This window comes from Odontesthes bonariensis, chromosome 13 (assembly GCF_027942865.1).
Source record: "Odontesthes bonariensis isolate fOdoBon6 chromosome 13, fOdoBon6.hap1, whole genome shotgun sequence".
Taxonomy (NCBI): Eukaryota; Metazoa; Chordata; class Actinopteri; order Atheriniformes; family Atherinopsidae; genus Odontesthes; species Odontesthes bonariensis.
In genome coordinates, this window is record NC_134518.1 from 33,703,796 (window position 1) to 33,727,592 (window position 23,797).

The window sequence follows — 23,797 nt, forward strand, 5'->3', positions numbered from 1 at the left end:
CAAAAAACGAGCATTAAAAAGCACGACGCCTGCGGGAAACCGGCGGCTCAGATCCGCGGCTCGTCTTCCATCCTGTAACGACGTGTTTAAGGCTTCATTTTCTCCACATTCAGGATGATTCCAACGTGTGTGATACGAAAGGTTGACGGGATGGTGCTTTCCAACCTCCTGGAGGTCAGAATGTTTCATTTTAAAGCCGCTTTGATACCGTAAACACGGAAAAACGTCCATCATAAGCAGCCTTTATCTGTATGATGACACAGGAGGCGTCAGACTGCGTGGCTTCACAGCAGAGACCGTCTCAGTTTATGAGGCCGGAAGGCGACTGAAGAGCTCCGACTTTTCTCTTTTAGCCGTAAAAACAAAGCCCAACGAAAACATTTTGTGATGCTGCTTTAAGTTTTCAGGCTTTAATCTGCAGCAACAACCTTCCAGAAGACACGAGAGGAGACAGAAACATTGATGTCTTTGTTTATTCATTGTAGCTTTTAAATTTCTTTCAACTTGGCTGTTATCTCCTCGAGTTTAGGCAATAATATCACTGGTTAGGGTTTGGAAAATATCCCGATAAGGACATTTTCTTTTAATAATACCTTCTGTTGGTTGATATATCAACACGTTTCCACTTCCTGGTTGTGTTTCGGCCTTTACTTTACCTGTTTGGGGTGAAATAAAGCTAAATAAAGCGAAAATGGATGTTTTCTACTGTGCCGATGGACATCCTTTAGACATTTCTTCACACTTCTGCTCTCACAGCCACAGCACAGAGTCTTAAAACCTAATTAAAGGTGATAATTACCCACCCATCGAGTTGTTTTTTGAAAGGAGGAACTTCTCCTGTGAAAAAAAAAGCTTTAAAAAAGAAACCTTACCAACCCCGTAACTCCAAAGGACACTTTGAAATGAAACACTGAAGGACTTGTTATTCAACTAAATAGAATAACTTACCTTTCCTGACATCTAAAAGAGCAAAATGGAGCTCAACCGAAGCAAACACTTCCAAATTTTAAGTGTTTTCAGGCAAATTGCGCTTGAGCGATTCGGTGTCGACTGGACAAATGCCGTCTATTCAGAGCAATTTGATGAAAAGTTCCAGAACAGCCATTAAAACTGGTCAGATTATTCGTTTCTACTAGTTTCCTGTTCCACCGTTTAGCTTTTTACATCCACTTACGATTTTCCAGTGCAACAAATGGAAAATGAATTTGTCGTGTCAGTTTGGGTGATTAAGTTCTCCGTCAGCGAGATGTGGGTTAAACTGCTTCCTGCCAGGAGTACTGTTCGTATATTCTGTGTTCCCCAGCCTCCCCCTTTCTTCTCCCAGTGCTCTCCGGGCGGCCGTGTCTCTCTACACGGTCCATTTTCTGCAGCCAGAGCGCAGCTAGGCCGAGTGTGCTTAATAAACTCTTTGATTCAGAGTCGGAGCAGCAGAGCAGAGCCTCTTATTTCTGTTCACAACTATCACTCAGGTGATTATTATTTCATACAGAACACATTCCAGCCCGCGAACTTCAACCTCCAAAGACCAGAAACTAATCACTCAACATGTCTTTATCCTTTTACTGATGTATTTCTCAGGTTATTCTCCTCTCCTGCTGCCCTTTGATGGAAAAATATATCGAGAAATTAAGCACTGAAGCATTCTTTAAGGTTTAAATAGGTCATAAGCAGTTGTTCTTTTCCTCACAGATACAATATTTGCATTTCTTTTCATGCTGCAGTTTAAATTGAAGGATTTCGGGGGGTAGATTTAGGTGATTAATGCTGACAATTATGCCCATCAACACGTAACCGGGGGGACAAAATACATAAGAAGCAGAGTATATTAGGGCTGGGCAACGATTAAAATGTTTAATCTAATTAATCACATGATTTCCCTGATTAATCACGATTAATCGCATTTGTACGCAGAATCCAAAAATGAATCCTAAAGTAGCGTGTAGCTTTTAGCATTTAGTTTTATTTTAAATGTGCTGCCATATGAATGAAAGTGCCATAACATTTGTTGTGCAAACACACTTTTAACATCAGCATCTTTCTGTAGTTTTTATGTAGAAGCCTCGCTCCACTGTCTGTTTCCTTGAATGACTTGCTGCTATCAGTTGTGTGTTTTGCCTTTAAGTGATATTTTAGACTGGAACTACTACGCTGAGAAGACAATTCAACTTGGCAGTGTTTACAGATGACTTTGGTTCTGTCGACTCCGCCGTCTGGAAGAACTTTAAAATGAAAATGGCCGAGTAAAAGTTCCGTACCCTTCTCCATGTTTGGTGGATCCGCCGATTACTTTCTTTTCCTGTTCCACAGCAGAGAGCAGCAGACTTTTACAAAGTAAAAGCCTGTGAGCAACAGACTTTTACAAAATAAAAGCCTGTGAGCAACAGACTTTTACAAAATAAAAGCCTGTGAGCAACAGACTTTTACAAAATTAAAAGCCTGTGAGCAACAGACTTTTACAAAATAAAATAAATAATAAAACCTGCGTTAATGCGCGATAAAATATTTATCAGTTAAAGTTAACGCGATAATAACGAGTTAACTTGCCCAGCCCCTCATTATATATATATATATATATATATATATATATATATATATATATATATATACATATATATATATATATATACTTATACGTTTGTATATTATGCAGCTGATTAACAGAAGATTAATTTGTGCATCCAGCTTCTGTTTAGGGGAACTCGACGTGCCCATTTGGACTTGAAAGAAAGCACACATGTGATAAACAGAAGCATGGCTGACTGCACCTCCTTGTTCTCGCTTTTTATCACCTCCTCATGTTCAGACACGAGCGCGCCCGTCTGTCACGGTCTCTAAAAACTCCCTCCGTCCCTCGTCCCTCCATCCCCTCCTGCCCAGAGACTTGGATGGTGATTAGTGTTGGGATTCTGGGACCCTGGCCTCGGTTTTCATTAACAGCCATAAACACAGTTCTGCCGCACCACCGAGACCCACCGCCGGCCGTGCGTGCGCGCATGCACGTTTTCAGACGCGTGTGTGTGTGCGTCTACGACTGGCTGAGAGTTGCTTGTGCTTTGATGACGAGAGAGAGAAGCGGGATGTTGTTTATCATGGCAGTAATTAAGCCCACAGTTGGGCTTTAATCAGAATATAACAGCAGCACTGAGTATGGCTGCGGTCCTCACAAACACACACACACACACACACACACACAAACACACACACACACACACACACACTAAAGATAAGGTACAAAAGCCTCAAATCTGAAACTCTTCCAGAATTAACTCGCACACAAACACACTTTTCACCCGATCCAAAAAGAACTCGTGAGAATCTACTCGATCCACCCGAGCTCGAGTGTTTGTGCACGCTCGCTCTGATTGGTCCTCTAATTGTCCATTTCAGGCTGATTTATTTCATTATTATTGTGCGTTATTTCTCGTGGACGAAACAAAACTCTCTCCGACTGCATCGTTGTGATGGAAACACAAAAAAAAAACAGAAAAAAAACGCTCACAGGGTGTGTACAGGTATAAACAAGTTACATTTAAGACTTTTTAATAATCTTAAATGAAATTTAAGACCAAAAGTACTATGGAAATACCAAGTATTTCCAAGTAAACACACTGACAGTATGGACGGTTGAGTTTAAGAACATCGACTAAATGTGTCATGCGAAAAGATCACAAAAATGTCATCACTGTCCTAAATTAAATTAACATTTAAGTCCCATGAACAAATGCTTATAAAATCAAGTAAATATATTAAAAAATAAAATAAAATACTGTTCCTTTAGAGCAAAAAGAAAAATACACAAATATTTAAGACCCATGCAATCTGAATTTAAGACAATTTAATACTTTTTAAGGTCTTATTTTCAGGAAAATTGATTTAAGACTTTTTAAGACTTTTTAAGGCCACCCTGGCTCATTTCTGGGTCAGCAGAGAGGTTCGCCGGCTCGTTTTGTTCGTGTAACAGCAGACGGTGATCAGCTGGTCACCGTATGGAACACAAAGGTACATAAAATGTTAAATAAATGAGTTTGTGTGGTGATAAATGCTACTAAACAAGTGAATAAGATGGGATTTAAACCTGTAAACCTTCATTTACATAATGAAGCAGGAGTACGTAGAGGAGAGCAAAGATATGGTGAAATAAAATGGTCTTCTATCAGTTCCCAGAGTCAGAACCAGACATGGAGGAGCTGCATTCAGCTTCTATGCTCCACATGTCTGGAACAAACTCCCAGAAAGCCTCAGATCAGCTGAAACACTCAGTGTGTTTAAGACACACCTATTTTCAGCTGAATAAAGCTCCAAATCTGAAGCTCGAGTTTCAAAACTTAATCACATTTTAACTCCTGATTTCATCTATTGTTCTTATTTCTTTCTTTTTTGTTTAAAATCTAAATCGTGCTTTTTATTTCTACTGTTTTAATGTCTCTGTAAAGCACTTTGAATCGCCTTGTTGTTGAATTGTGCTGTACAAATAAACCTGCCTTGCCTTGAAATAAATGTGAAGAAAATGAAAACGTTGAGGGGAAATAAATGCATCCATAAATAAAATGAATTATAAAAATATAAACAATGTGTGGGAAGAAATCAAAATAGAATAAAGAAATAAATCATTTTTGAGGGAATAAATGGATCAATACGATGTAAAAGAAAAGTAATACCCAATAATTAAATGATTTCTTTCACATTCTGCACAATTATCTTTGGAGAAATTCATTTTTCATTTATTTTTGTGGCATTTACCATCATAAAAACTTGTTTTTTGTAGTTATTTATATATTTATGTGTTTCTTTTCATATTATGGCAGTTTCAGTCCTCCATAGACCTGTACTCGTTCGGTTCTGAGGTTTTTACGCAGCAGGATACATTAATCATCGGGTCGTCACCGGGTCTTAAAACTCAGTATTTATCGAACAAAGACTGAGACAAAAGTGTGTGAAAAACTAAGTGAACCTCTGATCCAGCAGCTTCAGCAGCACTGACCGCAGCTCAGGGGTGTGCACGTGTGCACGTGTGTGAGACCAGGTGTGCAGTTGTCAGCGAAGGAGAAAATGAGTCAGAAAATGACAGCGAACTCGAGGAAAGTTTGGAAACTTTGCACAAACACACACACACACAGCTATTTTCCCTCCACCTCTGCGACTCTGTGATATTTAATTAAGCAGATAAGAACACGCTGCCTCTCTGTCCTTTTCCCCACGTCAACATCATTAGTTCACCGAGCGCTCATGATCGCCGGCGACCTGTGACCCTCGACCCCCCCGACGCCGTGACGAATGAATGAATCATCCCAACAAACAGGTGAACTCTGTGTGCACATCTGGCTCGGAGCGCCCCACAGCTGGGCCGATGAGGACACAACGAGAGGTCACGTGACCCCGCAGAGTCGTCACTCAAAGTCGTTCTGCAGGTGAAACTTCAAAGGTTTGACGAGCACACCTGTTCGAATAGAGTTCAGAACAGTGCTGCTTTTCTGCTGTCACAGCTGGGGTTCACACAGCAAAATAAACGAAAAAAAAAGCAAAGTGTGGCTCTAAAAGTGCAGTTTTAAACTTCATCTAGTACCCGTCAGCTGTTAAAGTTAGCTTAATACAACCTGCAAACAAAGGCTGTGTTCGAAACCGCCTACTACATACTCATCGATCAGACAGTATGCAGAGCGTTTACCCACAATGCATTTCGCTCCTGCCCGAGCCGAAATCAGCCGGCCTGAAGCTGATTTCTCTTAAGCTCTAAACTCTGTAAACTTTAGCAACATTTGAAACATTTTCAGGCGAGAAAGTAGTCGTTTAGATCCCCAACGTGTTGAAAATCTGACAAAATACCGGCTATTTACAATTTTGTTCCCACGAATTCGGCGCTACTAAAGCTAGCCGCAGTGAGCAACGCACTTCCGGTTATTTTCACAAAATAAAATAACCGTTGCCTTTTATCATAGGGAAAGCCATTACCATACAATTGGTGCTTTTGTTTTGAAAACAGGAAGTGAACCTACCCTCGTTGTAGCTAGCTTGAAACTGCCGTTTTGACAGGAAATGACGATCGGCGACGTCACGTTACGTTGCATCTTGGGTAGTTTGAGTATGAGTAGTAACCTCATGATGCATACCCAACATTTCGGAGAATCTAGTATGCATCCGGGAACTTCTCGCATACTCAAACTCGCATACTAACTCAAAAAGTTAGTATGAGTAGTAGGAGTAGTATGCGGTTTCGAACACAGCCTGTGACTAGGCCAAGGTGCTCAGTAACCTAATGAAACCTGCCTGCTTTAACATGAAAATGTGTTGGATTTAAAGGGTGAAACGGGCTTTAAATGGCCTAAAGAACGCAGACTGTCTCATCTCCTCTGAGATGAGAAAAAAAATACTCAAACCGCAGCTCAAAGGTGAGATTTCAGCACTTGTTTATTGTAATAAAAACCTCTGGATACAAATTACATTCACAGGTACAGCAGCAGGACACTGAGCTGCTCTGTTCGATTCCTACAGCAAACCAGTGATTACTACAAATATTCAAACTCATACACCATTTTACAACTTTATATCCCGTAAACATATGGTTATATTCAGAATAAACACACTGTTGTACTTACAAATAACCCAGGCTTTTGCTCCCCCTGGTGAATCCTCTCCTACTAAGCTCTGGTCCAAAACCCAACTAGCTGAGTCCTACACGGATTATTTTACTGGAGGATATGAGAGAGCAAAGAGAGCTTCGGCCCTTTCGTGATTTCATTAACAGGTCGGTGAGGATTTTAACCGCCCGGATGGCTCGATTCACCGGCAGTTAAACCTCAAACGCCACCGAAAACGAGCCATTTCTCTTAAAAAAGTTTATTCTAGAGAAGGAGAGGAAAAAAGACGGGCGGCTAATTTTGGTTCAGATGTGAGTTTAGAGCCCGCATCATACCGTACGTACTTCCACCATCATCCATCTGAATCCTCTTCTTAAATATCACATATCTATCGTTAAGATGTCATTACTCATCTGTAGATTTTGTGGTCGTATCAATGCCGTTAGGACGGGAAGATAAGTTCAGCTTAGCACAAAAACTGGAAGCTGGAACAAACTGCCAGCTTGGCTCCACAATGAACTGAATAAGCAACAATAATTTCATTAAATAAGTGCCTAAAAAGTGAAGTAAAACAGCTTTTTGTGTAGCTAAAAAGATTTTGGGGGGGTCTGAATACCAGATAATGATATTTAACATTAACTCTAGACTAGATTCTGTGTGAACCCAAGAAAGGAGCAGCTACCCTCCTATTATCGATGCTTTTTCCAAGGGTTTCATTTATTGGTGACTTAACAAAACAATCTTTTTAGAGCTAAAACAGTGTCGGTACCCTTCTGTGGTCAGGATGCAGTCATTCAGGTGCTCGCTGACATCGTTTGTGCAACAGTTAGCTTTTCTTTTAAGAATTCAATCGGCTCAAGGTCGAGTTAAGGGGAAAACCTCAAATACTTTTCAAGTAACTCTGATTTTACATTAAGGAATCCTCAACTCAGACTATAAGTAAGAACTTAAGGTGCTTTGTGCCAGTGGCCCCTGGTCGTATAAGACTTTTAAACAGCTGTTTCTTTAATGATTTCCATACCAGAAGTGTCCAGCAGTTTTTCCACGGCTTCCAACGTTTCAGCTAAGCTCGACTGCATCAGAAAGGATCAAAAACGATTCCCAAAAATGTCGGAGTGCTCCTTTAACTGCAGACGTAAAAGTTCCAATCAAAAAAATTAGGAGAAGTACTGTGGCAGGAGTTCTTATAGGCCCGCGAGAGAAGGCGTGTTGACTGATTATCCGGCAGTCACCCTGTCCTCCGAACCCTGACTGTCAGCGATCAACTACAGGCACCTGGGCTACCAAAAAAAAAGAGGGGAAAAGTCGCTAGAAACATCGTGGAAACTGCAGTTTTTCACGCAGGCAAAAAGCTGCAAAAACTGCTGCAAAAAAAGGAAAAAACGAAAGGCGGAGAGCTGATAATCCACTGCGTTCAGGACGATCCACTCAGGCTTCGTGACATCCACAAAGAGGACAAAAAAAAGTAGAAATCCATCCCCAAAATGTGACCCAGCAAGGGCATAACGGGGGGAGAAAAAGACCCCCAGAGGACCAAAGATGATTAATTTCTTGTTACTCAGGAAAAAAAAGAAGTGTTTTCTTTCATCTGTTTTTCGGGATGTGATTCGCCTCCGTGGGAATTAGTACCAAGAATGTGAAACATGAAGCAAAAAAGAAAAAAGCAGCTCACAACCACAGGCAAGGAGGAGAAGAAGAAAAAAAATCCTCAGAACTGCAGCAGCGAGGAGAAAAAAAAGAAGCTTGAGGACTTAATCTGTTTTCTTTTTGTAATTTGGAGGAAAAAGAAGGAAGCTTAAGATGCTCTTTGTGTCTTTAGTTTTGTCTTAAGGCAGTCTTTTTTGTCCGGCCCCCCTCTCCGGCTGGGTGCTTGACGACGCTCCACCTACAGGAGGATAGACACGAACGTCTTACACCTCATGTAACGCATCGCAGAACACATATTCCATGCAAAATGTCTCATCAATGAGGAAAAAAAAAAAAGTCAAAAAGGAGGATTAATTAAAAACTGGTTGAGTAAAGAAAAGAATGTTCAAAAAAAGAAGAACAAGCTCATTTAAAAGATGTTGCAGCCGCTTGCAGAGCCACCAAAACGCAAAATGATCCCTTAGCTGAGTTTAAAGAAATGTGAAAAATCATTGAACTGTGCGTGAACTCACATTGACAGTTAAAATGAAGCATTTGTGTAATATTAAGACGTATAGAAGATGACCAGATAAATAGACACATCCTGGCAAAAGCTGTTTCCATCACACAAGTGGAAGAAAAACATAAAATGACCAAAAATGGTGCAAAGCAATTCTGAAATGATCACAAACTCAAAATACAGATTAGTTTGGAATATTTTACAAAAAAAAAAAACATATATAACCTCAAATTAATCCCCTGAAAAAATCTAAGCAAAATAAAAAAGATTGATTGAACATAAAGTTAAAGCTGCTACTAAATCGGGTAGCTAACCGTTCAGTTAAGCAGCTGTGACAGTTTGGGTTACATATAAGTTAGCATAAAAGCATGCTAGAAGTTCAAATTAGCGGCTAAAATAGCTTAGTTCGGGTCGACAAAGAGTCTTCATTGGAAATCAGTGTTGGTGAGCTAGCTAAGTGTGGTTAGCTGCTTAACTTTGGTTCGGCATCGATTTGTTTGGGTCAAGTTTAACCGAGCATCTGAAATTTTAGGTTTATGTTAGCTAATGGATCACTTTGGTTTGGGGTGGCCAACAGTTCACTAAAGCGACATTTTCAGTTGCTGTTGCTAATAGCTGGTTGGTTCAAGTTAGCTTGTGGCATTTTAAGTGGCTAACATCAGTTAGCTCATGGTAATTTAGCAGCTAGAAAGAAAAACAGGATTTTGGATCTTCAAAAACACAGCTTTTCAAATGGTTTAGTTAAGCAGCTATTTGGGTCAAGTTAGCCAACAATTTAGAGTGGCAGTGTGAAAAAGTTTAAAATGGTAAACATGGGGTTTAACATCTAGCTTGAAGTTAGGTTAGCAGCTGCAATAGTTTATCAATTGATAAACTGAAACAGTTTAACTAAAAAAAAATTTTTTGTTAGTTAGCTAACAGCGCAACGTAGAAGGTCAAAGTTAGCTTCAGAGGGGCTAACAGTTTTCAACTTAGCATAAATTTATTTACTTCAAATCTCATTTAGCATTTAATGGCTAATTTTAGCACCATTTGTTCGGGTTTGCTCATCCTTCAGGAAAGTAATTCAACAATTTTGTCAGCCGCTATTGTTGGCTCAGGTCAGTTTCGTAGGGTTAGCCTTAGGGTTAACTGCTAAAATTAAGCTAATCAGCTTCTACTATTGAAATGAACAGCTAAATTACCTTGAAGACGCACAACATGCTATACTTTGAAATCCTTTAACAGAAACAATAGGAGCCACAACGTGCAACCAAGGGGGGAATCTCTAAAATAAACTTATAGGTCAAGTTATTGATTAGAAATGTTCATTTTAGCCATATATGCAGTTAGCTAGGACACGCGCACACACATAGCTTCCATTAGTCTTAATAATATCAAAACGATTCAACTTAAACTAACATATTGACAGTAGAGGAATTAAAAAGACTGCAAATGCCTACAATTTGGCTTATTTTGTCAAAATAATTCAGTCACTATGATAATAAAGTGAATAATTTAAATAAAACACTGGGAAAAAAATCTAAATTAACAGGTATATTTGTCTAATTTCTAGTCAAATATCTCATTACACTTGATATGAGACACAATTGCCTAACAAGCACCATTTCAGCCAGATATAGGGACTTGTTTTAATACAATACATCTGGAATATCTTGTTAAATGAAATCCATTGGCAGATTTTACTGCTTATTTCAAGCAAAAACATCTCGTATTTGTTGTGTTCTCACTTATTTTTGGAGGTAAATTACAGCAAATTTATGAAGATTGCCTAATAAAAGACTGAAGATCAGTTTTACTAATTAAAGGTAAAGCAGAACTTCATCCTCACAATAAAATCCCTCTGAATTGTTAAAGTTATGGGGTGAATAAACCCGTATTTTAGTTAAGGTCATGTTTGTGTGAGGAATGCAAAGCAAATCTTTACTTTTTTTTAATCCATCATAATACTCGGCTGTTGTTCCAGTGTTTACAATATGTGCGACAAGCAGGATTACAACTCATGGGTGACCTTCAAATTATGAATCAAGCTGCCCAGTGGACCCGGAGGTACGCTCAAACACACTCACGGACAAACGCTGCTACAGTTGTGGCCGTCGGCTGCTCTGCGTCACGATGCGGCGGCGGTTCGCGGACGTGTGCGAGGTCGCGTTTTTGACCGTGGGAAAGTGGAATGTGCGAACACAAAACTGCCGGAGGTATCACTTCAGTTTTCAGGGATTACAGCCTTCCTGTAAATCCCTTTCTCACGTTTCTCATTTATACTCTTCTTCTTCTTTATTGCACTGGAAAAAAATAAAAGTCTTACCAAGGATTTGTCTAATTTCTAGTCAAAAATTACACTTAATATCAGACACAACTGCCTAACAAGTGCTATTTCAGCCAGATATAGGGACTTGTTTTAAGACAATACATCTTGAATATCTTGTTAAATGAAAAAGTCTTGAAAACAAATTGTTTTGAGTCACATATCATATTAAACAAGCTTTTTTTTTTACGTTTGAAGAGGTTTTTAAGCTAATTTCAAGATCACTTTTATCTCAAAAGTCCCAAATATCACATTTTATTTCAAGAAATCTTAACAAGCCGATTTTCACTAGTTCCATTGGCAGATTTTTTTTGCTTATTTCAAGCAAAAACGTCTTTTATTTGTTGTTTTTCTACTTATTTTCGGAGGGGCATTTTTTCCAGCGTGTGCTTAATATTTCCCTTTTTTTCCTCTTGATCTTGCTCTCTGTTTTACATCCGAATGCCTTCACCTTCTGGCGAATCGTACCGTCACTCTCTCTTCTCTCCCATTGAGCCGGCAGCTGCTCGTAATGAAACGCACAGCTGGACGCCGTCCCCGTTTAGCGCCTCCTCCACACTACCTGCTCCAGAGGTTACCTCCCACTGAGCACGTTTGTTAGACATCATCAGTACCTCCCAGCAACCTTCCCTGCCTCCCTTTTTTCCTCCCCCCCCTGCCTCCTCCTCCTCCTCCAGATGTCACTGATGGAGGAAGTGGGTCACCGCAGCGTTGAATCAAAGCCAGGTTACGCCACACTCAGAGGCAGATGCTTCGTGCGACTTTAGTTTAGGTTCAAACTTACTGAGGGAGGGTATGAAATGCTCTGACTGGTGTTTGGAGGTTCAGGTCATAGGGTGAGGGAAGCCTCGGCCTTGAAGTTGAATGGATCTGTCATAAGGACTAATAATTTGGAAGAAAAAGAGGATTTTAGGTTTTGCAGATTTTTTTTAAACCCGGCAATATGTTTTGGATCTGTAAATGCTTTGAAATTTTAATCAAAGCTATGAATGAATCAAGTGATTTGCTTCACTAAATGACCTTCAGCCACCTTAATACAGGCTATTTCCCAATTAAAACATCATTTTTAAGGGACTGAATGCAAAAATCACTGCAGAGGACCCAGAAAAAAGGTGAAGTCTTTGGGTTTTAAATAGGGCTGGGCAATGATTAAAATGTTTAATCTAATTAATCACATGAGTTCCCTGATTAATCACGATTAATCGCATTTGTACGCAGAATCCAAAAATGAATTTAAAAGTAGTGTATAGCTTTTAGCATTTAGTTTTATTTTAAATGTGCTGCCATATGAATGAAAGTGCCATAACATTTGTTGTGCAAACACACTTTTAACATCAGCATCTTTCTGTAGTTTTTATGTAGAAGCCTCGCTCCACTGTCTGTTTCCTTGAATGACTTGCTGCTATCAGTTGTGTGTTTTGCCTTTAAGTGATATTTTAGACTGGAACTACTACGCTGAGAAGACAATACTTGGCAGAGTTTACAGATGACTTTGGTTCTGTCGACTCCGCCGTCTGGAAGAACTTTAAAATGAAAATGGCCGAGTAAAAGTTCCGTACCCTTCTCCATGTTTGGTGGATCCGCCGATTACTTTCTTTTCCTGTTCCACAGCAGACAGCAGCAGACTTTTACAAAATAAAAGCCTGTGAGCAACAGACTTTTACAATAATAAAATAAATAATAAAACAGGGGTGGTCTGTGGCGTAGTGGGCTGAGCAGGCGCCCCATGTACAGACGGCCCTGTGCTGCGTGTTGTTCCCCCTCTCTCTGCCCCCTGCTTCCTGTCAATACATGCCCAGTAATATTGTTGTAATGTTTTAAATACTTGAACGCAGTTTTTCTAGAGAAGATAATTGTTTTGTATATGGGATTATTCTCCATCGACTCTTCTGGGCTTTCACATGCGCGAGCCTACAACCAGCCGGTGAGTTACATGCTGTTTATAAAGTTGTTTTGTAACGTCCCCATGCCAGTAATGTGAGAACCATGCATATGGTTTTGATGGTAAGGCTTGTGACTTTATTGTCGGATGGTTTATAAAGTGGTGTGACGTTTCTGCTGTGTGCAAGTTGTTGTTTTACGTGGAAGGGTTAGCAGTTGCCCCTTAGCCACCACGTATTAGCCTCGCATGACAGGCTGAGCGAACAGCGCTATCTCCACACAGGGAGCGCAGATTTGCACCTCTCTGTGTCCTACTATCATTATTTGACAACCTCTAGCAATGGAAACGCGCTTCAAATGCCCCGGAGTTCCCCTTTAACATCCAGTGTGTTTCCAATGAATAGAGACACTGTTTATTGAACACTGTCAGAATAAGTAACAACAAAGCTTCTTCAACGCTGCCTTGAAATTGGATGTTCTTTGCCTTTGGAGAGCAGATTTGTGTTGAAATATTCTTAACTCAAGGTTCCTCTTCAGTCCCACAATCGCTCCACTGTGAAGCCCTTAAAAGGCAGTTCAAGTCAAAAGGAAACGGCTTTTATCTGAACCTTGTGGTTAATAATCAAGGCTCTTTTCTTTCCTCAACCCTAAGACCAGACAGCCATCACATCGAGCGCTGCTGAAAAACACCACAATTGGCTCAATCACACTTTTTAAGAAGTATTCACCTCTAAATCAGGCAGGTTTGTGTTCTACAGAATGAATCCGAGTGAAAAAAAGGTCAAAGAATGTCATTTCAGAACAGAGCTGGGTCTCCATCACTGTCAATTTTTGAAAGACATTTTCATTTTTGGTACAAATTCAAATCAAAATCACCTTTAAATTTAGATTATTGTTAACTTTGCAGGTGGTACATAAATTGTGAGGGTGCTTCACATCCCCTGCAGAATCTAACCCCCCATTTATGGCTCATTTTCTACACTAAACCAATTGTAAGAATATTTTAAATTGCTGTAAACAGATATGTTGAATGTAGAAATGTTTTTTCATACGTTTCTAATGAGAAGGAAATCATGGAATAAGAAATCTCAATTTATTTTCACTCCTTCCACTCCACCAGGGAGGTTTTACACTTTGTTTGGATTACATCGATTTGGATCTTGACGGAAACCGGAAGTGATTTCAGTTAAAAAAATAAAGCGGGAACTTCTTTGCCGACATTAAAAGAAGCATGAAGGCTACATGAAACTCAACAATACTTCTCACTTACATTCTGATACATTGCCCGTTAAAAACAATCGGGAAATGTGTTTGGCAGATTAGCATTAAGCTATTGAAATATGCTAGCGGTTTCTATAGGTTCTGTACATTAGCGGCTAATTAGCGCTATGCTAGCACTTGTTAGCGGATTGAGGATGATGTGTTCAAAGGGAAATTATATGTGGCTATTAATGTTATATGAGTTCAACTTTGGCTGTGATACGCTCATATGTTTACTGTGAATCTTTAAATATATGGTTTAAAATTCGTGTTTATTTGAATGTTATAAAATGCTAAATATTGTACTTTTTATTTGTTTACAGTTTAACCGGCTTGACCGTGTAATTCACAACAAACAACAAAAAAAAGACTAGTTTCTGTTATTCGTAACACTTACCTTAATGAAAGGCTGTGTGAACCTAGTGTAGCTAACTTAATTACAAAAATTGGATTTTAATCCTGCTGCACTTTGTAAAATAAAGGGGACGGACTCTTCTCTTCTGCAGATACACCGAATCAAAGTGGTAAAACCAACAGCAAACAAGGTTTGGATCCGAGTGAAAAGCCTTCAGCTCAAACAGCAACTTAAAAACACGAAACTTTCCCGGAGAATTTAAAAACCGGCCTTCCTCTAAGAACAGAGCTTCAGTCAAACCTTTCGACTAAAGCCTGTTCAACCCTTTATCCAGAGGAAGGCTGCGGATTCTCTTCTTTAAAAGAGGAATCAGCAGCTGATTTAACTTCCTGTAATTAGAAACATTCCCCACATTATTCTCAGAAACCCAACGACAGGCAGTGCAAAGCAAAATGTCAGAGGTTTCAGCTTTGAACATAATAAATATGCAAGTCTGTCCTCCACTGATGAGAAATTCATTTCACCTCCACAGTTCCTCATTTTTTCTCTTTATTCTGTTAAACAGACGCCGAACAATGTCTAAATGCAAAGCTACACTGTCCTAATAAAAGCTCCACCGACCTCAAGGACAGTTACGTTTAGTGCTCCGAGCTGCTTTGGATGTTTTTCCTCTTTCGCAGATTAAGAGTTTAAGCAGAGGAGCTCGTGGGCCAGAGGAAGCGGCGGTCCGGCAATCACAGAAAATACAAACACGAAGATGCAAATTAACTCGGGTAGAGCAGTCCGAGTTCGTTTAATCCTTGTAAAAAAAAAAAAGTAAAACCAACAAAAAGTTGGCTGGGATGAGTTCTACATTCCAAGAAATAGCCTGGTTCCCGGTTGTTTATACACCAGATTCCTTCCATACACTGAAGAACACCTGACACGCTCCAGATTTGTTCACAAGTCATTTTTTTCCAAGTCCAAGTCAAGTCTCAAGTCTTTGAGGACCAATAACAAGTCAAGTCTCAAGTCTTTGAGAACCAATAACAAGACAAGTCCCAAGTCTTTGAGGACCAATAACAAGTCAAGTCTCAAGTCTTTGAGGACCAATAACAAGTCAAGTCTCAAGTCTTTGAGGACCAATAACAAGTCTCAAGTCTCAAGTATTTGAGAACCAATAACAAGACAAGTCCCAAGTCTTTGAGAACCAATAACAAGACAAGTCCCAAGTCTTTGAGGAACAATAACAAGTCAAGTCTCAAGTCTTTGAGAACCAATAACAAGTCAAGTCTCAAGTCTTTGAGGACCAATAACAAGACAAGTCCCAAGTCTTTGAGGACCAATAACAAATCAAGTCTCAAGTATTTGAGAACCAATAACAAGTCAAGTCTCAAGTCTTTGAGGATCAATAACAAGTCAAGTATCAAGTATTTGAGAACCAATAACAAGTCAAGTCTCAAGTCTTTGAGGATCAATAACAAGTCAAGTATCAAGTATTTGAGAACCAATAACAAGTCAAGTCTCAAGTCTTTAAGGACCAATAACAAGTCAAGTCTCAAGTCTTTGAGAACCAATAACAAGTCAAGTCTCAAGTCTTTGAGGACCAATAACAAGTCAAGTCTCAAGTCTTTGAGGATCAATAACAAGTCAAGTATCAAGTATTTGAGAACCAATAACAAGTCAAGTCTCAAGTCTTTGAGGACCAATAACAAGTCAAGTCTCAAGTCTTTAAGGACCAATAACAAGTCAAGTCTCAAGTCTTTGAGGACCAATAACAAGTCAAGTCTCAAGTCTTTGAGAACCAATAACAAGTCAAGTCTCAAGTCTTTGAGGACCAATAACAAGTCAAGTCTCAAGTCTTTGAGAACCAATAACAAGTCAAGTCTCAAGTCTTTGAGGAACAATAACAAGTCAAGTCTCAAGTCTTTGAGGACCAATAACAAGTCTCAAGTCTCAAGTCTTTGAGGACCAATAACAAGTCAAGTCTCAAGTCTTTGAGAACCAATAACAAGTCAAGTCTCAAGTCTTTGAGGAACAATAACAAGTCAATTCTCAAGTCTTTGAGGACCAATAACAAGTCAAGTCTCAAGTCTTTAAGGACCAATAACAAGTCAAGTCTCAAGTCTTTGAGAACCAATAACAAGTCAAGTCTCAAGTCTTTGAGGAACAATAACAAGTCAAGTCTCAAGTCTTTGAGGAACAATAACAAGTCAAGTCTCAAGTCTTTGAGAACCAATAACAAGTCAAGTCTCAAGTCTTTGAGAACCAATAACAAGTCGTCTCAAGTCCCAAGTCTTTGAGGACCAATAACAAGTCAAGTCTCAAGTCTTTGAGGACCAATAACAAGTCAAGTCTCAAGTCTTTGAGGACCAATAACAAGTCAAGTCTCAAGTCTTTGAGGAACACTAACAAGTCAAGTCTCAAGTCTTTGAGGACCAATAACAAGTCAAGTCTCAAGTCTTTGAGGAACAATAACAAGTCAAGTCTCAAGTCTTTGAGGACCAAAAACAAGTCAAGTCTCAAGTCTTTAAGGACCAATAACAAGTCAAGTCTCAAGTCTTTGAGGAACAATAACAAGTCAAGTCTCAAGTCTTTGAGGACCAATAACAAGACAAGTCCCAAGTCTTTGAGGAACAATAACAAGTCAAGTCTCAAGTCTTTGAGGAACAATAACAAGTCAAGTCTCAAGTCTTTGAGGACCAATAACAAGTCAAGTCTCAAGTCTTTGAGAACCAATAACAAGACAAGTCCCAAGTCTTTGAGGACCAATAACAAGTCAAGTCTCAAGTCTTTGAGAACCAATAACAAGTCAAGTCTCAAGTCTTTGAGGACCAATAACAAGTAATGTCTCAAGTCTTTAAGGACCAATAACAAGTCAAGTCTCAAGTCTTTGAGGACCAATAACAAGTCAAGTCTCAAGTCTTTGAGGACCAATAACAAGTCAAGTCTCAAGTCTTTAAGGACCAATAACAAGTCATGTCTCAAGTCTTTGAGGACCAATAACAAGTCTCAAGTCTTTGAGGACCAATAACAAGTCTCAAGTATTTGAGAACCAATAACAAGTCATGTCTCAAGTATTTGAGAACCAACAACAAGTCAAGTCTGAAGTCTTTGAGGACCAATAACAAGTCAAGTATCAAGTCTTTGAGAACCAATAACAAGACAAGTCCCAAGTCTTTGAGGAAAAATAACAAGTCACGTCTCAAGTCTTTGAGGACCAATAACAAGTCAAGTCTCAAGTCTTTGAGAACCAATAACAAGTCATGTCTCAAGTCTTTGAGAACCAATAACAAGTCATGTCTCAAGTCTTTGAGGAACAATAACAAGTCAAGTCTCAAGTCTTTGAGAACCAATAACAAGTCAAGTATCAAGTCTTTGAGAACCAATAACAAGTCAAGTCTCAAGTCTTTAAGGACCAATAACAAGTCAAGTCTCAAGTCTTTGAGGACCAATAACAAGTCAAGTCTCAAGTCTTTAAGGACCAATAACAAGTCAAGTCTCAAGTCTTTGAGGACCAATAACAAGTCAAGTCTCAAGTCTTTGAGGACCAATAACAAGTCAAGTCTCAAGTCTCAAGTCTTTGAGAACCAATAACAAGTAAAGTCTCAAGTCTTTGAGAACCAATAACAAGTCAAGTATCAAGTCTTTGAGAACCAATAACAAGTCATGTCTCAAGTCTTTGAGGAACAATAACAAGTCAAGTCTCAAGTCTTTGAGAACCAATAACAAGTCAAGTATCAAGTCTTTGAGAACCAATAACAAGTCAAGTCTCAAGTCTTTAAGGACCAATAACAAGTCAAGTCTCAAGTCTTTGAGGACCAATAACAAGTCAAGTCTCAAGTCTTTAAGGACCAATAACAAGTCAAGTCTCAAGTCTTTGAGGACCAATAACAAGTCATGTCTGAAGTCTTTGAGAACCAATAACAAGTCATGTCTCAAGTCTTTGAGGAACAATAACAAGTCAAGTCTCAAGTCTTTGAGAGCCAATAACAAGTCAAGTATCAAGTCTTTGAGAACCAATAACAAGTCAAGTCTCAAGTCTTTAAGGACCAATAACAAGTCAAGTCTCAAGTCTTTGAGGACCAATAACAAGTCAAGTCTCAAGTCTTTAAGGACCAATAACAAGTCAAGTCTCAAGTCTTTGAGGACCAATAACAAGTCAAGTCTCAAGTCTTTGAGGACCAATAACAAGTCAAGTACAAGTCTCAAGTCTTTGAGAACCAATAACAAGTAAAGTCTCAAGTCTTTGAGAACCAATAACAAGTCAAGTATCAAGTCTTTGAGAACCAATAACAAGTCAAGTCTCAAGTCTTTGAGGACCAATAACAAGTCAAGTCTCAAGTCTTTGAGGACCAATAACAAGTCAAGTCTCAAGTCTTTGAGAACCAATAACAAGTCATGTCTCAAGTCTTTGAGGAACAATAACAAGTCAAGTCTCAAGTCTTTGAGAACCAATAACAAGTCAAGTATCAAGTCTTTGAGAACCAATAACAAGTCAAGTCTCAAGTCTTTGAGGACCAAAAACAAGTCAAGTCTCAAGTCTTTGAGAACCAATAACAAGTCAAGTCTCAAGTCTTTGAGGACCAATAACAAGTCAAGTCTCAAGTCTCTGAGGACTAATAACAAGTCAAGTCTCAAGTCTTTGAGAACCAATAACAAGTCAAGTCTCAAGTCTTTGAGAACCAATAACAAGTCAAGTCTCAAGTCTCTGAGGACTAATAACAAGTCAAGTCTCAAGTCTCTGAGGACCAATAACAAGTCAATTCTCAAGTCTTTAAGAACCAACAACAAGTCAAGTCTCAAGTCTTTGAGGACCAATAACAAGTCAAGTCTCAAGTTTTTGAGGACCAATAACAAGTCAAGTCTCAAGTCTTTGAAAACCAATAACAAGTCAAGTCTCAAGTCTTTGAGGACCAATAACAAGTCAAGTCTCAAGTCTTTGAGAACCAATAACAAGTCAAGTCTCAAGTCTTTGAAAACCAATAACAAGTCAAGTCTCAAGTCTTTGAGGACCAATAACAAGTCAAGTCTCAAATCTTTGAGAACCAATAACAAGTCAAGTCTCAAGTCTTTGAGGACCAATAACAAGTCAAGTCTCAAGTCTTTGAAAACCAATAACAAGTCAAGTCTCAAGTCTTTGAGGACCAATAACAAGTCAAGTCTCAAGTCTTTGAGAACCAATAACAAGTCAAGTCTCAAGTCTTTGAGGACCAATAACAAGTCAAGTCTCAAGTCTTTGAGGACCAATAACAAGTCAAGTCTCAAGTCTTTGAGGACCAATAACAAGTCAAGTCCCAAGTCTTTGAGAACCAATAACAAGTCAAATCTCAAGTCTTTGAGAACCAATAACAAGTCAAGTCTCAAGTCTTTGAGAACCAATAACAAGTCAAGTCTCAAGTCTTTGAGAACCAATAACAAGTCAAGTATCAAGTATTTGAGAACCAATAACAAGTCAAGTATCAAGTCTTTGAGAACCAATAACAAGTCAAGTCTCAAGTCTTTGAGGACCAATAACAAGTCAAGTATCAAGTCTTTGAGGACCAATAACAAGTCAAGTCTCAAGTCTTTGAGGACCAATAACAAGTCAAGTCTTGAGTCTTTGTTTGTGCGACCTGAGCCGAGTCACGTGACTCGAGTCCCCATCTCTGACACGCTCTCACGACTAAAGACAAAGTCACTGAGTCTAAAGTCACAGACTAAAGCTTTTATAAAGACTCTATTTGGAAGACAACAGCTAGAGTTTTCTGAGATTTACTTCCCATCATGCACCTGGTGGAAAATCTTCCCACTTTTTCTTCTTCTCCATTCTCTGGTGGTATAAAAGGAGATGAAATGTCACTGTTTTCCTAAAACAAGACTAAAGACTTACGGTGATATTAAAAATGTTTGATTTTGCCATGACCCCAAAATGTGAGACAGACAGAATTACGTTTTATGACCACCGACTACTTTGAAATCGCCTGAAAAATCATGTAGTTTGTGGTCAATTTCAGTATTTGTAAGCATTAACCAAAGAAGATATAAAGTCCTTCGTGCTTTAGAATTGTTTTAGATGTTTTTTGTTGCTCTTGGACACGTCTGTGTTGTGTTTTCCTGTTGAATTTAGCTTCATGCGAAACACTCTGGCTTAAGATTGGCATGTTCCAATCCATGGCTGTAACCATGGAAATACTCTTGATCTCAGACGAGTACAAACCATCATCGTTCAAGTGTGAAGAGATGAGGAATGTTGTATCTTTTGAGAGCATCTGCTGCAATGCAACCTGCAAGGACTCTGTATGTAGTGACGGAAAAGTGAAAAACCCATTTGTTTCAACCTTGGGTTGGAGTGGCCCTCCAATCAGAGAGATTGTGGTGAAATGGCTGTAGCTGTAGATTGAAGTGCTAAACTCAGACATCTCACCAAGAACAAACATGTCAGCCAGCTATAGGACTTCCAAACTTCCAAGACAAGAGCCACTAGTGTCCGTTGTAGTTACTGACCAGTTGTTTGTTTCAAAATGCCATGAGGATGGCATTCAACCATGCAACAGACCGAGGTGGACTGCAATTCCTGATATAGTTCACTACTTTTAACTGTGACTAAGTAGTTAAATGTAAAAAGCTGGGCTGAGTTTTGCTGCTCCTATCAGTGTCCGATGCTGTGTTCCAAACCGCATACTTTTCCTACTACTCATACTAACTTTTTGAGTTAGTATGCGAGTTTGAGTATGCGAGAAGTTCCCGGGTGCATACTAGATTCTCCGAAATGTTGGGTATGCATCATGAGGTTACTACTCATACTCAAACTACCCAAGATGCAACGTAACGTTGCCGATCGTCATTTCCTGTCAAAACAGCTGTTTCAAGCTAGCTACAACGAGGGTAGGTTCACTTCCTGTTTTCAAAACAAAAGCACCAATTGTATGGTAATGGCTTTCCCTATGATAAAAGGCAACGGGTATTTTATTTTGTGAAAATAACCGGAAGTGCATTGCTCACTGCGGCTAGCTTTAGTAGCGCTGAATTCGTGGGAACAAAATTGTAAATAGCCGGTATTTTGTCAGGTTTTCAACACGTTGGGGATCTAAATGACTACTTTCTCACCTGAAAATGTTTCAAATGTTGCTAAAGTTTACAGAGTTTAGAGCTTAAGTGAAATCAGCTTCAGGCCGGCTGACTTCAGCTCGGGCAGGAGCGAAATGCATTGTAGGGTAAACACTCTGCATACTCTCTGATCGATGAGTATGCAGTAGTATGCGGTTTCGAACACAGCCTATGTGTTTTGCCCTTGGGTGAACACAGATAAACAGCCGGCCCAACTTCTTACTCATAGAACCAGGAAGTGAGCGGCTTGCTCCTTTAATATCTTCTCACACATAAGTCAGCATTTCTGACAACATTGAATTTGTTGTAAAACTAGAAAAGACAGACGCAAAAAGTGTCTTAATAAACAGCCATGTAAATATCAGTATCGACTGCTTGATATTAACTCAACAGGTATTAGCACAGCAGGCTAGAAAACGAGGCAAATTAGCAGGTAAGTATACACACTGCTGTCCCACAAGCCACGACATTATACTGTTACTTTTATACACAAAGTACCTAAAAGTCCTTAACACATCTTATCCAACCTGTAAACAATGTGTAACACTTACAACCATTGCTTTCTGGGAGATTAACTGCATTGATTTCCTCGTTTACATTTTAACTACCTACTTCCGGTTAGTCGAGAGATTTTCAAAATAAAGGCGCCGCAAATACATATAAAGAAAGAAAACTGAATCAACATTTCAAAGTCGCTTTGAGTGTCTTTTAAACATATTCAGCGCAGAACAGTAGTTATTCATAAAGAATCCGCCCTTTGTTTTCGGGTGGAAACAACAAGCATTCGGTGTCCAAATTAGATGCAAAACGATTATGGAGGTGAAAATGAAAAGTGATGCATTGGCCAGTCTGTGCACGTCACCGAGCTGAACGTTGTTTTTAAATATCCATGATAGAGAACGGACAACACACAGGAGGTGTCACTGATTTATAATTCAACATACAGCACAAATTGTTTTTATCACCTTAAACAGAAACAATTTGGAATGTGTCCCTGCTATTTGAGCAGCAGAGACATAAATCTGAACAGATGCCAGTTTGGAACCTGGTTTAAACTTCAAAGATGAAAATACATTGGCACACAGATCACTGGATCACATAAAATGTACCATAAACTAGTCATTAGCCTGATTGTACCATTAAAGAAGTCTGTTAACTAAGGGTTTGCTGCACATCCAACCAAATCAAAAGAAGATTTTTGGCTAGTTTTCGCCCCACTTATCTCTAGCTGTAAAAGCGTATTACCTCTGATTGTTGCCTTCAAGGTAAGACCATGTGTGAAAACCAGCGCACCATCAAATCTAACATCTGGAAATCATTTGGATTTTATAAGAAGGAAGGAACAGTAGACAAAAGACTGCAGGGCATCAATTCTGCAGATCTGAGATGTCATGGTGACTCCCTGGATGCTAACACAGCTAGCACAACAACAACACAAAATGAGACCACAACTCAGAGAGGTCACAGGTCATTTAACAGGGTTTACTGTCTGATTTATGGCTAAAGATTTACGACTTTACGGTGTGGTTGCAAGTGATGGGTTTAGTCACATGATACAGGTAAAAGATGCCTATTGGACTGCATTTATCTGATAAATGTGTGCCCGAAAAAAAGTATATTATTCTAGTGTTATGAAGTAACAAAAATAAGTGATCTTTTATCAAATATATCTGTCCAAAGTTAGCTTATCAATGCTAAATTTATATAAAGTGCTTCCTCTCATTTACAATGAAAAATAAACATCTGTTATGTTATGTTATGTTATATTATGTTATGCTATGGTATGCTATGCTATATTGTGTTATGTTATGTTATGTTATGTTATGTTATGTTATGTTATGTTATGCTATGATATGCTATGCTATATTGTGTTATGTTATGTTATGTTATATTATGTTATGCTATGCTATGATATGTTATGCTATATTATGCTATGTTATGTTATATTATGTTGTGCTATGCTATACTATGTTATATTATGTTATGCTATGATATGCTATGCTATATTGTGTTATGTTATGCTATATTATGTTATGCTATGCTATGCTATGATATGTTATGCTATATAATGTTATGCTATGCTATGATATGTTATGTTATATTATGTTGTGTTATGCTATGTTATGCTATGCTATATCATGCTATATTATGATATGCTATGTTATATTATGTTATGCTATGATATGCTATGTTATGCTATGCCA

At 38.9% G+C, this 23,797-nt stretch overlaps 1 protein-coding gene across 3 annotated transcripts in view; it reads right to left on the reverse strand.

The window, feature by feature from the left end:
• LOC142398028 (protocadherin-1-like) overlaps positions 1-23,797 on the reverse strand; it is a 433,391-nt gene that overhangs the window by 216,894 nt on the left and 192,700 nt on the right. Inside the window, exon 5 of one of the 3 annotated variants that reach the window (XM_075481974.1) lies at positions 6,403-8,460. The exons of the other annotated variants lie outside the window; for them this stretch is intronic. Coding sequence (XP_075338089.1) covers positions 8,402-8,460 — 59 coding nt within the window. The 3' untranslated portion in view covers positions 6,403-8,401. Of the gene's footprint in view, positions 1-6,402; positions 8,461-23,797 lie in introns of those variants that run through there. 3 annotated transcript variants of the gene reach the window in all.